This window comes from Cetorhinus maximus, chromosome 3, assembly GCF_964194155.1.
Source record: "Cetorhinus maximus chromosome 3, sCetMax3.hap1.1, whole genome shotgun sequence".
NCBI lineage: Eukaryota > Metazoa > Chordata > Chondrichthyes > Lamniformes > Cetorhinidae > Cetorhinus > Cetorhinus maximus.
Window position 1 is genome coordinate 200,888,061 of NC_135881.1, and position 16,346 is coordinate 200,904,406.

Consider the following 16,346-nt stretch of genomic DNA (forward strand, 5'->3'; position numbering starts at 1 on the left):
ACAGAATATTCCAGTTGAGGCCTAACCAATGACTTGTAAAGGTTGAGCGTCGGGAGAATTGTAAACTGTTTTTATGCCGCCAGGTTTCCGATCTTCTGGCTCCGGCTCGATCCTCCGCTCCTGCCTGCCATGAAACCCGCCATGGGCAGGCTGGGAAAAATTCCTCCCCCACCTCCTCCCTTAGTGTGAGGATTACTGATTTGAATCTACGACCTGGAGACAGTTTAGGGTGAATCAGATTCGGTAAGTGTGCGCCTACCAAAATGGAAAGGTACAGTGTCAAATCAGGTTGACATACACATCACGCCCCCTCCTATGAATAGTTGGTTGGTAGTACAGAACTTGAACATTGCTGAAAAAAAGAGACGTGCTGTCGAAGTTTTTCCTCTTGCACTCATCAGGCTAGCTCGCAAGAACTTTCCAACAGTGACAAAACAGTAACATTCTCCACCAATCAGAGTCCACTTGCCAACCAATTAGCACTCTCTTCTCAGGCAGTATAAATTGTTGTTCCCACCTACGGTTGGTAATTTCTTGTGAGCTATCCTGATGATTGCAAGATGGGAAGCTTTGACCATGTCTCTTTTTTTCAAGCAATACCCCCCCTATGAACTTTAACTCATCCAAAAATTGGCTTCCCCCTAAATTATCCTACATCAATTTGATGGAATTGTAGAACCTTACATCACAGAGGGAGGCCATTTGGTCCATTGTGTCTGTGCCAGCTTTTTGGAAGAGCAGTCCAATTTGGTATAGGCATCCTACCGTGCTCAGTGAAACAGCTAATTTTAAGTGTGCAAAGTGTTGATTAATCAAATTAATAGTTTTTCCTGCAACACAACCAATGATAATTATTGCCTTTGTTGTTGTCTCCCTCAGGGAATCAGTGAATATATATTGCCGTTCCTTCATTGTCGCTGGGTCAAAATCCTGGAACTCTCTCCCCATCGCTGTGGGTGTACCTACACCGCAGGGACTGAAGCGGTTCAAGAAGGTGGCTCACCATGACCTTCTCAAGGGTAATTAGGGATGGGCAATAAATGCTGGCCTAGCCAGCGATGCCCACATCCCGTAAATTAATTTTAAAAATGTCTCCTCTCCAGTGTGCACCCTTCATATATTGTAACTGATGCAAAGCAAATCTTAGAAGAAATGATACAAACAGAAAATGCTGGAAATACTCAGCAGGTCAGGCAGCCTCTGCGGAGAGAGGAAGAGAGTTAATATTTCAGGTCGGTCACCTTTCATCAGCAGTTCTGACGGTGGGTCACAAACTTGAAATGTTAACTCTGGTTCTCTCTAAAGCAAAAGAATAATGCGTAGCGTAGAATGTTACAGCCCCCATCAGTGGGTTTGAAGACTGCTGGGGGGGGGGCCAAAAAAATGTAGTGCATGGCCTGTCCACCACCTACCCCAGCCTGTCTCCTGTTTTATGGGGTGGGAGTGATGGAGACATCGGTGGCCACTTAAGTGCGTCACTCCGCCCCTGCTTTTACCCACTGCAAAGGGAGGCCTGTGCCAGGTTGCTAGCCCTGCAGCTTTTACTGGGTGAGCTGGTGTGGGACAAAGAGAGAGGGGGGGACCTCCTTTAAAGGTCCTCTGTGCCCATCAGAGGGGCTACCCCCCCACAAGATCATACCCACCCTTTAACCCAGCCCTCCCCCACCCCCTCCCCAGCCTCTCAACCCAGCCCCCAACCCCCTCACCCCACTCCTTGCTGGAGTCTGCCAACCTCACCAATAGCCCAGACTGACCTTCAGTCTAGTCTCCATTAACTCCGCTTCTTTGTGGACTGCCTGCAGTCCCAGAAGTGGCCACCACTCAAACCTGGCGCTGCTGGGACTATGGAGCTGCTGGCCAATCGGGTGGTCAGCTCTCTAAGATGGGACTTCCTCCCCAGATGGGGGCGCAATCCTCACCCTTAGCCGATGAATGCCTCGCCAAACATGAAATGGCTGCGGGGCAGTCAGCATCGGTGGGGATGTGCTCCCCACCAACTCTTCACGCATGGGGGTGGGAAACCCTGCCAATCGAAAATTCCCATTTTAGTCATCGCGATCTGCCCTAGGGGAGGTCTTCTGCTCATTTCTCCACCCCTCACATTCCTGCACTTTCCCCTTTCAGTTGTTCATAAGAGCCTCCCATTTTCAAATTAAATGAAAAACATGACTGGGGAAAAGGCTACATAAGGTGGTTTCCCCACTGCCTTCCTCACGTGTCCTTAAAATAAACACAAGTCCTCTTCCTGAAGGATCTTCTGCCTGTAAGCAGCTGGTGTCCGCCGAGGTTTTAGCCCTTCCACCATCACCACAGAAAACCTGTTGGCTCCACTGTTGGCCATGGCTCATAACCCTGAGCACAGAACCCCACACCTGGGTATGCAGTGCATAGTATAATGGTCCATTACTTGTCAACAGCTTATCCTCTGGCTTGGGAGATTTGCTAGTGTAAGAAAAGTGGTTTTCAAACAATGGAGCTTCCCACCCAGAGTAACTGGAAAGTCCAAGTGACTCAGAGTTCCCGAACTTCTCCGTTCACTCTAATGCTGACTCAGTGGCAAGTCACCACCTTTGGCCCAAGGTCAAGATGCATAAGGAGCACAGGCAACAGATGGACCTGAGTCACAGGACAGATCATGTGGATTTATCTCATCTGTTTGAGTTCTGAGTGACGTTTGTGTTCTGATGCTCCACCCATTCTAGGTATTCTGGAAATCCTGAGTGCTGACAAGATGAGTTTCTTCATCGGAGACCTATTTCTGTTCAAGCTTGTAAGTACTAAATGCCCTCTAAATTTTAGATTGCCAGTAAACCTTTCACCCCCCTTTGCTTATCAAGAATCTATCAACCTTAGCCTTAAAAATATTCAAAGGCTCTGCTTCCAGCGCCTTTAGAGGGACATCCAAAGACTCACTTTTTCCTCGGAGAAAACATTTCTCCTCATCTCTGCCTTAAATGGGTGACCTCTTATTTTTAAACAGCGACCCCTAGTTCTAGATTCGCCCACAAGAGGAAACATCCTCCCCACATCCAGCCTGCCAAGACTGCTCAGGGTCTTAAAGGTTTCAATCAAGTTGCCTCTTGCACATCTAAACTCCAACCTAAAACAAAAACAGAATTACCTGGAAAAACTCAGCAGGTCTGGCAGCATCGGCAGAGAAGAAAAGAGTTGACGTTTCGAGTCCTCATGACCCTTCAACAGAACACAGTCAACGTCAACTCTTTTCTTCTCCGCCAATGCTGCCAGACCTGCTGAGTTTTTCCAGGTAATTCTATTTTTGTTTTGGACTTCCAGCACCCACAGTAGTTTTTTGTTTTTAAACTCCAACCTAGCCTGTTCAGCCTTTTCTCACAAGACAACCCACCAGTTCCTGGTATTAGTCTAGTAAACCATCTCTGAACTGCTTCTAATGCATTGGACAATAGTCCAACCAAGTAGCTTAATGGGTTGCAAAACACATTGGAGGTGTGTTGAGGCCATGGAAAGTGTTGTCACGATACAATTTGAGTCACGAGCCCCACGCTTTTTCAGCCTTTCCTCATGGTGCATGGGATGTGAAGGCCAAGGGGACAAGGCGAAGTTAATGGAGTCTGGTCCTTGAGAGGAACAAAAGCGATTAAGAAATGAATGCATGGTGAATAAAAAAAAATCTTTATTAAAATGTTTCAAACAACAACTGCAATTTTGTGGTTTCAAATATTTGCGTTTTCAGATTTGTAGTTACAAAAACTTGACGGTAGTGAGCCGCACCTGACCATTCGCTGACTCACAAATTCAAGCATATTTACACATCCAGCCTCAAAACAAGTGCTTTGTACCATAAATAAATTACATATTGCCCCAAGTTCACTTACATCCACATCCCGTCCACTTATTTTACATAATCTATTTACACGCGTTTGATTAAAGTGGGGATTTGGCTGTAGCGAATTATGCCTGGGGAGCAGCAGGCAGCACAACATCCAACAGTGCAAGCTATCACTCGAAGATCCAGGGCTGTGAGATGTCACCTGTATCTGGAGAGCAGAGTGAAAGCCGAACACCCCAAAACCAAAATTTACACCATCTGTTTGGAGCGCATCAGTGCTTACATGGCACTCATTTGAAATTTCTCTCCGTGCTAATTCTACCAGAGACATTACCTGGTTTCATTAGTGTTGCAGACCAAGGTGTTTCAATTGGGTTAAGTGCTCCTGCCCTGGTAACTCTCTGTACTGAGCTCAGGGCCAAAAGTGTCTGCCTGGCTTTGGTTTTCCATTCGGGATGTTGTGGCTAGGAGTCTTGTAACATAGTGAAATTCTTATGCAGACATTCTGTGCCAAGGACTGTACAGCCTTGCTTAAGTGCCCACAAGTGCTTGGTGGGCTGCCATTAACAACCACCCAACCTAGTACTTGGGGAACAGAGTGAGGTACTAGGCGCCCAATGTACAAAATACAGAAATCAATAACACAATAGGAACTTTCCATTTTTCTATTAGCAGTGCCAACAAGTACAGGGTATACATAATAACCTAAAACACACAACAGCAAATTCAAGTACATTCAACTAACGAATTACACACTCCACAAAACACGAGTCACTTTGAAAGAAGTCTATTTAATTTTGTACCAGCTTTCAAACAAGTATAGGCAATTTTTGGAACCAAAAGAATAATTTTGTTTTAAAATGAAAAGAATTTAAAAAGTTATTTTTATTCTAACCTGCCTCCTGTACAACGTGCTAACCGTGGAAAACTATTCCGCTTTTAAGAGACAGGAGCCCATTGTAACAAGCCAGTTGCCAACAAAGCCCCATGTGAACTGGAAGCAGCTGCGAACTGGTAATAAGCTGTAGACCACAAAGGATCTTTGGCATCTCCCTGTTAGTGAGAGACAATTGATTATCGATAGCTTGAGAGGCTCCACTCCGCAAGCAAGGAGCATGGTGAGGAGGGAGGCCTTCAAGAACTACATGCAATGAAAGCATGAACGCAGTGCCTAGTTCAGTGGCTCATCTGCCACTGCATCATCACTTTAAGGAACGTGGTGTTAGGGCCGGATTTTCCATCTCGGATCATAAGGAGAATGGAACACGAGGGGATAAAAATGCCAATCTCTGAACACAGTGCTACTTTCAATTGACCTGACTCGCAATGGTTGTGACCCAGGATACCATGGAGGGGAGGTCTAAAAGGAGATGGACTTTACAGGTTTAAAATGGTTCTCTCTTTATTTCCAAACTAAAGAAAGATAATCATCAGTCTTGAATGTGGAAGAATAGACCATGGAAACTCTGAAGGGGTGAGGTTCTGGCCGATTGTCAATGCTTGTGGAACTAGACCCCAACTCAGTAAGAAGCAAAGTTGTGGAGGGCAAAATATTATGTTAAAACAAAAAATGACCCAAAACTTTGCTATGTTCAGAGGGTTCAAACCAGGGAAGCACTGCCCATCAAAAATGGAATCAATTTGTTTGTACAGAGTAGATGTTATGCACATACAAACACACACACACAGTTGTAAAAATCAGAAAGATTTGCTATGAACTGGAACCTTTCTCACTATTCCCAAGAAAAGTGACCATCTCCCCGTTGCTCTTCTCCACATCTCGCTTCTGGACCGAAAATGTGTACAGGTCATTGGACACCATAGGCACGGCCTCTGGACTGGCATCCTTGGACATGGCGCTGCGGGGAGGGGGGAGGTTAGGTGGGGCGATGGGACCATTGAAGGATCGATACACGTCCACCTCCGGGATGGACAACATTCCCGGCTTATTGAAGTAATCGGCATAGATACGGTCCTCGTCGATCACAGCGTAGATGTGCGAGTCATTGTCCTGCCTCCCCTTCGCAAACTTCCGCCTCCGAGCCAACATTCGGCTATTCACACCAGGATTGTAAATGCTGAGGTTAGGCTGATGCGGTTGCCTTTTCCTGTGTGGGGTTCAGAGTAAAAGGGCTTAATATTTGAGAAGCCTCCGATCACCTCAGCACGAACGTTAAGAATTGAAAAACACAGGGCGCGACCAATTGGAACTGCACAGAGATACAAATCTATCTCTTGCAGTTGAATGCCCTACCAATATTGGAGGTGACATTTTGAGAAGTGTAGTTACCGGTTTGACTCGGGAGGAATTTGAACACAAAAAAAGAAGGGGGGTAGGGTGGGAGGTGGAACTGTTCAAATTCTGGATACTGACTTTAACTTGTCTACTTCTGGGTTTCACTGAAACAAGGGCATGTCCGCCAATCCACCCAAAGGAAATGGGTTGGCAATTTAAATACATTAATTTGATCTGATTTAACCTGCTTTCCAGTTTTTACTGGTTCGCAGGAAACCTGGCAGCTGAAGGGAGGCGAGGACAGCTTCAGGGAAGGTAGGTGCCTTTTACAGCACTGCTTGTGGACCAGGAGGAGCAGTAGTAGTGCTTCCTCCCAGCACCCAAACACTCAGAACAATCAGCCACCCAACACGGCCAGCCCCCACCAAACCAATTCAAAAACCCCCTACGGCCGTGGATCACACCCTGAAGGGTCAGATGCACCCTCCTTAGCTATCCCCCACCCCTGGGTCAGAGATCAGTCCTGCAGCCTGCTCCAGAGGGCCTCTTGCTCAACTGGACTCCAAGCCCGTTGACTATTGAACCGGGAAACCTGTCAGGGATTGTGGGGAAACCGGGACTTTCCCATCTGAAATTCTATCCCCTCCCCACCCCCCGACCCCACCCGCCACATACCAACAAAACCCCAGGCAGTCTGCAGACCTAGATTTTTAGCCACTCTCTCAGATCAAGAGTTTCATGAACGCTGCTTTAGTGTCAACTGAATTTAGTATTTAATTCTGGAAAAGAAAGCACAAAAATCTGAAACATAAAGTTAGCTAGACACCAGAAAGGGTAAACAAAACAAGGTAAGAAAATGTTCCTTGAATCTTTGTGAAATATAATCTTACCAGGGAGACAAAGACGATTAACGAAATATTTTCTGCATCTCACGGTGACTTTGGAAAAACCCCCAAATGCATCAAATATTTCTCGGAACTGCACTAGTAATTTGAATACACAGTATTTCTGTCATTTCCCCCATGCTCTCCCTGCTATGAGTAGCCTCGGGCAGAAAACAATACGAAAATAAAACGTGGGCAGAACACAACAGAAAGCTGCCACAGGCTCAGACACATTGGAAAAGCTATTGTGGTGATAAATCGATGCTCGTCATCAGTTACAGAGCATGAGAGCCCGAAACAGGGTAAAGGATTAAAGCAACTGCAGTTGGAGGAGTCGGCAGAGAGATTAACGCATCAGTCGTGTCGAACTGAGGGGCCAAAAACGGGGGAGTCACCCGACGTTGTTTATGGCAACACTTGATCTTGTTACGCGCTGGGTGGACCAGTTCAACAGGATGAGTCTTCATGCATTAATTGAGGGCAATTACATTGGAAGAATAGGAGAACAAGGTAAATTGATAGCAACAGATGCCAACTTGAGTGGATTATCCCAACAATCAAGCAGATGGTAGAATTAAATCAACAGTTAAGCTGTGGTGACACATTAAGCACGGAAAAAACCCACAGTGACTAGATATAACATGATTATTAATATTATTCTAGTCAATCTGCTGCTGAATCACAGGCACTAAGGGCTGGATCTTGCTTGCGGACAGACCGAAGGTGTTCTGCAAAGCGATCACCCAGTGTGCGTTTGGTCTCACACCTTCCTCTCCCTCCCAGAACCATGATAGGGTCCCCCTTGTCCTCACTTATCACCCCACCAGCCTCCGCATTCAAAGGATCATCCTCCGCCATTTCTGCCAACTCCAGCATGATGCCACCACCAAACACATCTTCCCTTCACCCCCCCGGCGGCATTCCGCAGGGATCGTTCCCGCCGGGACACCCTGGTCCAGTCCTCCATCACCCCCTAACACCTCAACCCCCTCCCACGGCACCTTCCCATGCAACCGCAGAAGGTGCAACACCTGCCCCTTTACTTCCCCTCTCCTCACCGTCCAAGGGCCCAAACACTCCTTTCAAGTGAAGCAGCATTTCACTTGCACTTCCCTCAATTTAGTCTACTGCATTCGTTGCTCCCAATGCGGTTTCCTCTACATTGGAGAGACCAAACGCAGACTGGGTAACCGCTTTGCAGAACACCTTCGGTCTGTCCGCAAGCATGACCCAGAACTCCCTGTCGCTTGCCATTTCAACACTCCACCCTGCTCTCATGCCCACATGTCTGTCCTTGGCCTGCTGCATTGTTCCAGTGAAGCTCAACGCAAACTGGAGGAACAGCACCTCATCTTCCGACAAGGCACTTTACAGCCTTCCGGACTGAATATTGAGTTCAACAATTTTAGATCATGAACTCTCCTCCATCCCCACCCCCTTTCCGATCCCCCTTTTTTTTCCCCAATAATTTATATAGATTTTTCTTTTCCCACCTATTTCCATTATTTTTAAATGTATTTCCATCCATTGTTTTATCTCTACCTTTTAGCCTTTTTCGATTCCTTCACCCCACCCCACCCCCACTAGGGCTATCTGTACCTTGCTCGTCCTGCTTTCTACCCTTAATTAGCACATTCCTTAGATAATATCACCACCTTCAACATCTCTTTGTCCTTTTGTCTGTGACATCTTTTGGTTATCTCCACCTATCACTGGCCCTCTATCCAGCTCTACTTGTCTCCTCCCCCCCAACCTTAAACCAGCTTATATTTCACCTCTCTTGTATTTTTACTTGGTTCTGTTGAAGAGTCATACGGACTCGAAACGTTAACTGTGTTCCTCTCCGCAGATGCTGCCAGACCTGCTGAATTTTTCCAGGTATCTTTATTTTTGTTTTGGATTTCCAGCATCCGCAGTTTTTTGCTTTTACCTTTTTGTAATCTTTTTAAATGTACATGTTCCAATTGTCACCAGAGCTCATCCCCATAATGCAGAAGGTGGACAGGCACCGAAATCAGCAGCACACTCACCTTATGTAACTAAATAAGTAAGGGTCAATTGAGCTTGTCAACAAGCCAATTGACCCTAATAATGCGCTTCCCACGCCATAATATGGTTGGCGTGGGCAGGCGGGCAGGAGTGGGTAGCCCGTTTTTTAAAAATGTTTTTAAAAGGGTAGGAACGGAGGGAGGGGTACTATCTTCAGGGGGTGCCCTTTGCACATCGGAGGCAGATAGTTAATGCCCCATTCCTTGCTACCTGCCTGCCCTCCAAAACCCATCACCTCTCCCTGCCACCCCTCCCTCCCTAAGCTGGCCAAACCCTCAACTGCCAAATACCCCGGGCTTACCTCACTCCGGGGATCCATTGGGCTTTCTTCTGGGGGGCTGGTTGCAGTTCCGGCAGTGCCCACTGCACAGCTCTTGGCGCTGCTGGAGCTGCCGGCCCATCCGAATGGCTGGCAACTCCTGAGGGCGGGACTTGCTCCCCAGTGAGGGGCAGAAGTACCACTGTTAGTCCGCCCACAGCATCTTATGGCTGTGGGGTAGGCTCACATGGAGCAAGGTGCCTTCCAGCCAACTTTGCTTCCGGGGAGGTGCTGGGGGGGGGTGAGGTGAAGGGTGGCAGCTGTCTGCCACCCCCATCACCCCCCAACCAATAAAATACAATCCTACGTTAGATAAGGTTGTTATAAGGACAGGACATATTTGCACTACAGAATATTAAAGGTGCAGTAATAAGTAGTCCATTGTAATCTTTTTAAATGTACATGTTCCAATTGTGAGGTCAGTTAGGGAGACATTTCCTTTCAGCAGAGAACTCAACAGAGATCAGAAGGAAACTAAGGCTTTTCATTAAAAAGCAGGAAATGTTTTATGTATGAAAACAGTTTACTGTACCACCAGCAGATCTCCCATGGCATTGCTCATAAGACCAGACGATACAACGATTGAAAAGGGTTGAAGTTTTACACATTTCGTTATGATGTTAAAGGCACAAAATCTAATTATGAAGCAAAGACAAAGCCAGACTATTCACAGTTAGCGTTCGTTCAAGGAGGTTTGCAAATTGTACGCTGTTCATCAGCTTCGTGTTCGGGTTTGGAGCACCCAATGTTAAGTAAGTTTTATTTTAAAAAAAATTGTTCTTATAGAATCATAGCATGGTCAAGGGTCCATTGAGTCCGCATCGGCTCTCTGGAAGAGGAACTTAGCTAGTCCTACTCTGCCACCCTTTCTCTGTAGCCATGCAAATTTTCTCCCTCCAGGTGCTTATCCAACTCCCTTTTTAAGTCCACCATTTCAGACAGTGCATTCCAGATTATAACCACTCACTCAGTAAAAACGTTTTCCCTCATGTCACTTTTGACTCTTTTGCCAATCATTCATGATCTCTGCTTCTTGACCTTTCTGCCATTGGGATCTCTTTCTCCCTATCTGCTCAGTCCAGACTCTTCATGGTTTGATGCAACTCTAATAAGTGTCTCAGCCTTCTCTTCGAGAACAACCTCAGCTTCTCCAATCTATCTATCTATCCACATAACTGAAGTCCCTCACCCCTGGGGCCACTCTCATGAACCTTTTCTGCACTCAGTCTAAAGCCTTCGGAAAGTTTTGTTTATGTATTTAAAAAGTGTGACATCTTGATTTCGTTGACAGCAAGTTAACATATTATTGATGGATCTCCTGTGTTGCAGCTCACAGTGGTGTGGGTTTTATGCTGTTTGATAAGGGCATTGTCCCATTGTAAAGCACAATGTATTATTCTGATGCTGAGTTGAAACTATGTCCAAGACAGCAAAGTATAAATGCGGTTAAATGCTGGTTGGAGTCATACCCAGCACAAAGGATGATGGTTGTGTTTGTAGGAGGTCAATCATCTCAGTTCTAGGACATCACTGCAGGTGTTCCTCAGGGTAGTGTCCTAGGCCCAACCATCTTCAGCTGCTCCATCAATGACCTTCCTTCCATCATAAGGTCAGAGGTGGGGATGTTCGCTGATGATTGCACAATGTTCAGCACCATTCACGACTCCTCAGACACTGAAGCAGCCCATGTCCAAATGCAGCAAGACCTGGACAATATCCAGGCTTGGGCTGACAAGTGGCAATTAACATTCACACCACACAAGTGCCAGGCAATGACCATCTCCAGCAAGAGAGAATCTAACCATCGCCCCTTGACATTCAATGACATTACCATTGCTGAATCTCCCACTATCAACATCCTGGAGGTTACCATTGACCAGAAACTGAACTGGAATAATCATATAAATACTGTGGCTACAGGAGCAGGTCAGAGGCTAGGAATCATGCAGCGAGTAATTCACCTCCTTACTCCCCAAATCCTGTCCACCATCTACAAGGCACAAGTCAGGAGTGTGATGGAATACTCTCCACTTGCCTGGATGAGTGCAACTCCAACAACACTCAAGAAGCTTGACACCATCCAGAACAAAGCAGCCCGCTTGATTGGCGCCACATCCACAAACATTCACACCCCCCACCACCCACGCAAGGTGGCAGTAGTGTGTACCATCTACAAGATGCACTACAGCAACTCACTAAGCCTCCTTTGACAGCACCTTTCAAAACCATGACTGCCATCATCTAGAAGGATAAGGGCAGCAGATAGATGGGAACACCACCATGTGGAAGTCTCCCTCCAAGCCACTGGCCATCCTGACTTGGAAATATATCGCTGCTCCTTCACTGCCGTTAGGTCAAAATCCTGGAACTCCCTCCCTAACCGTGGGTATAGCTACACCACATGGACTGCAGTGGTTCAAGGAGGCAGCTCACCACCACCTTCTCAAGGGCAATTAGGGATGGGCAATAAACGCTGGCCTAACCAGCGACACCCACATCCCGTGAATGAATAAAAAAACACTAGACGAGGGTCAGCTATAATTGTTCTCTGAAATAGTGGCATCTTTTCTTTATATGTAGAGAGGCTGGTTCCCATGGCTGGAGTGTCCAGAACTATGCTTCAGAGTCTCCGGACAACGGGGTCGGCCATTTAGGACTGGGATTAGGAGAAATGACTTTACTCAGACGGCTGTGAATTTTTGGAATTCTCTACCCTGCAGGGTATGGATGCTCAATCACTGAGCATATTCAAGGCAGAGGGTCATTAGATTTTTGTGCATTATGGAGTAAAGAGATTTGGGAGCAGGCGGGAAATGGAGTTGAGGTGGAAGATCAGCCATGAATGGCAGAGCAGGCTCGAGGGGCCGAATGATCTACTCCGGATCCTAATTCTTATATAAAGATTTAACTGGTTAAAAAGTCAGTTGAGTTGGTGTCAATTAAGGTACTTTCAATTCTTAGAAGTCTTAAAAGCAATATAATGAAGAGGAAGTGCAAACTTAATGTGCACATCAAGTATTAGTTTTCCTGACAAGCTGTGTAACAGCTGGAGAGAAAGTACTAGGCGAGTTTTGAAAGGAGGCAGTTGAAATCGTGATGTTTTGATTATTGGGAGATTTGAGTGTCCAGCTGGACCCTCTGTCAACGATGTCCCCCAGCTGGTTAGAACTCCTGGCAAACCTTCTGTGGTTGCTGTTGGAAGAAAGCCAAAATACAGAGTCTTCACCATCCACCATATTCAATCCCAATAAATCTGTCTGGGAAACGTTCCAGCTCAGATGGACTGGACCTGTTGTTTTTTTTCTGGAACTTCTTGTGATCCGGAATGAACCGCTTGAAAGGGGCGGTGGAAGCAGTAACTTTCCAAAGGGAACTGGATAAGTTCTTGAAGGCAAAAAAAAAGAAGAAACATTTACAGGGCTATGGGGAAGGAGCAGAGCTAGCTCTACCAAAGAGTCGAGGTTTGCAGGATACCCTGAATGACCTCCTTCGGTGTTCGACGATTCTATGATTTGGGTACATTGGCCCACACCCCCCCCGATTGTCGCTTCTGCACAAGGCACAGGGTTGCCCCTAATGACAGTGGTAGCATTCCAGAGCAGGTTTACTGGCTAGAAAGTTGAAATATAATGTGTTTTTTTTTTAAAAAAAAGGCTTGTTATCAAAAATCTATAGCTGGATTGTAGCAATTTGGTTCATTCACCTGGATGAACTTTCACTCATTCATCCAAAAGCTTGAGTCCTTACTAAACTGCAATTTGCAAAATATTATTAAATTTATACCAGCGTTAGAATAAATTAAACCTTTAGCAACTGGAAGGCAGATTAACACAAGTTGGGAAACGGAATTGGTCACACAGAGTAAGAGAGAACCGGGCAGTGACAAACTTACAGTTACCCAAGATTGTACACAGAGTGATCAAAGGAGCGATTACGTGCAGAGTAATAAGCACAGAATAGCAGTCATACAGATGATAACGGGCACTAGGGAGTGATAATGCAGGCAATAAAAAGTCCAAGTGAACAAGTGTAAGAAAGAAAATGATCGAACCAGGGAATCAGAAAGTGGGATGTCTCTGACCAATTTATGGTTATCACCAAAATGAGGTTATGGCCTTGAATTCACTTCAACACAAGTAGTGTACAGGGGATTTTTAAAACTGTGTATATCATTCATTTTATGAACCTTTTACGCTCATCTTTTTCCCAGCAACTGCCAGTGAACCCAAACTTAAGTGCACTTAAACATATTACAAAATTCTAGTAATTTCTAGAATTCTAGGCAAGGCAACGTGTCAAAAAAATAATCTCCCATTTATTGGAGGCCCATTTTTAAAGCTATCAGTTGGGTGAACTGCACGTTTGTAAACATTTCAAAATGCAGATTTTGGTTTGTAATATTGTAAGGGACGTTTCTCTCTCACGATTAGAAAAGATTCCAGGTTCCCAAGCAGAATTAATAAATACTACAGAACACAGGAAATATCGGACTTTGGATTTTGAGATTGTTCTAATCCCAGCCATACCTCAAAGTTTCTCAAACAGAGGAACTGGAAACTTTAGATATATTTTGAAGCCACTGAACCCTTGACAGGCAAAAGAGAAAGTCCCAAGTTCAAGGTCCAGACATCCACCCAAATTCATCCTGTTTAGTAAGCGAAGTTCAAGAAGCCTCTAATGGTGTGCTCCATGGTGATCGCAGTACTCCAAAGCCAAGAAGTATTTACAGTACGGAAACAGGCCATTCAACCCAACAGAGTCCATGCTGCTGTTTATGCTCCACACAAATATCCTCCTAAACCTTCTTAGTCTAACTCCACAAGCATACCCTTCTATCCCTTTCTCCCTCACGTGCTTGATCTTGCCTTTCCTGGAATGCACCAATGCGATTCCCCTCCACTACTCCCTGTGGCAGCGACTTCCACATTCTAACCACCTCCCTGGGGAAAGAAGTATCTTCTGAATCCACGATTGAATTTATTAGCGACCAGCCTACACGAGTGGCCCCCAGTTCTGGTTCTATTCCACAAACTGGTCTTGTCCAGCTCAGTTCTCTTGTCAGCCCATCACTGTACAGCATTCAGGCGGTTGCAGTGAACTGGGTGCTGACTGTCTCAACCCAGTTGAACAAGATACCATCGAGATGAAGGGTCTCTGGGTAGGAGGAGGAAGAGGTGGGGCAAAGGAATAGTATTGAAGGAACGTACCGTCGTTTCATGCAGAAGACTATCACAGCAATAATGATGAACAGGGCGAGACCTCCAGCAACAGCAGCAGCAATAATTATAGTGTCCGTCATATCTGTTTTATTTAAGAAAAAGCAAATGGTATTACTCTTCAACTGGCATATTGGTAGAGTACATTGTTACTACCCCCATTTCTATGTCATGAGTCTTACGCACTGACAAATTAGGGCTTACCACAGTAAACTATTGCCTAGCTGGCTTCAGAATTGACCAAGAGTAGGTTCCTGGCAGGAGGTGGCCATTCAGCCCCTCGAGCCTGTTTCGTCATTCAATGATATCAAGGCTGATCTGTATCTTAACTCCAAGCACCTGCAAAGGCCTACATCCCTTCATGCCCCAATGCTGTCCAACACTGAAGACCACAGAGCTTCAAAAACAACAGCTCACCTTGCAGGTTGAAACCTAAAAGAAAATAGAACTTAGAGATGATCTCATTGAATGGCAGGGTGGGCTCAAAGGGCTGAATGGCCTACTCCTGCTCCTATTCCTTATGTCACATATTTGGTAGTAACAAATATTCAAATGGAAGTTTTGAAGATTGAAGGGTTCAACAGCAGTTGGATAGTGGGTCATTTGGCTCTGTGATAAAGCCCAAGAGCTTACAGAATATTAAAAGATTTGCTGGAGTTGATCAGAGTGGGAGATTACCCATTATTGGGGCCAGTTGCTATCACAGAAATTGTTGAAAATTTCAATAGTGGCTGCTAACGTCTTCTTCTCGAGTCCTCTGCCCGAAGGTAGGTCCACCCCACAGCACTACGACCTCCATCATGGCCGCAGGTCATGGTTAGGGCAAAGAGGCAGGTCCCAGGTGGAATGGGGATCGAGACCCGTGACTGTCGGCAACAATCTGATCTACGGCGGCCATCCAGCCAACTGAGAACAACTAGCCTCCCAAGCAGTCAGAGTTGCTGTGGCGACATACACTTTTACATGCATGTTGTAGCCCAGAGCTATGGATAGTGATGGTAGAGGAACTTTCTTCCCATTGCATGGCTGACCAGGAATCTGTCCTACTCTTACCCCCTGCGTTTGGCGTGTGTTGGGAAAACTTACAGGGTTGATACTCAACCTGTCACATTATGAACACAGATCCTGGGGTGGGGTTGAACACAGAACTCCTGGCTCAGAGGCAGGGATGCTACCCATTGCGCCATAAGCTCTTCCTAGCCGACATCCCAACCTGTGGAAAAGCTATCATAAAATCACTGTACAAGTGATAAATAATAAAGGTCTGTGACCACGACTACTGCTCCAAGGCAAAAGTTGAATTGCTTTTTATTACATTAAGTTTCAGGCTTTTTATTGCTGTTTGGAATGACGTTTGGCAATTAAGTTTGTTATCTGTGAAAACTGAAATAAAATTTTTTAAAAAAGAAACACACAAAAACATGTGATGCAATGGGGTTGCAAGAGGACACACCATACCCAATACTAATTCAGGTTTATTACTGAGGGGAAAAATAAAGTCAACAAAAAGTGCATTAATGGGATTGATGGGGCAATTGCTGCAAAATATATTTCAAAGGGAGGTCAGTGGGCATGCCCCTGAATGCACTTTAATTTCTGATGCTATTGAGAGTGCATTTTGCCTTAAACTGAAGTGTTGTGTGAGTCCTACATACATTACAACAGTAACTACACTTTAAAAAATTCTTCATTGGTTGTAGAACACCTTGGGACCTCATGGGTGGCCTCATAGTCTTTACTTTGTCGGCTTTTTCTGCATCTTTGCTATGCTTTCACTTTTTGATACAAAATTTCTAAATGTTATGCCCTGCGATTGAAACTTACCCCAATTATG

General features: G+C 45.5%; 1 protein-coding gene across 1 annotated transcript in view; it reads right to left on the bottom strand.

Annotated features, from left to right (window-relative positions):
• Positions 1-3,632: 3,632 nt before the first annotated feature.
• Positions 3,633-16,346, bottom strand: part of LOC144679195 (CUB domain-containing protein 1-like) — a 77,239-nt gene continuing 64,525 nt past the window's right edge. The window contains exons 8-9 of the mRNA XM_078539615.1: positions 14,504-14,597; positions 3,633-5,916 (exon numbers count right to left, since the gene is read on the bottom strand). Coding sequence (XP_078395741.1) covers positions 5,520-5,916; positions 14,504-14,597 — 491 coding nt within the window. The 3' untranslated portion in view covers positions 3,633-5,519. The remainder of the gene's footprint in view (positions 5,917-14,503; positions 14,598-16,346) is intronic.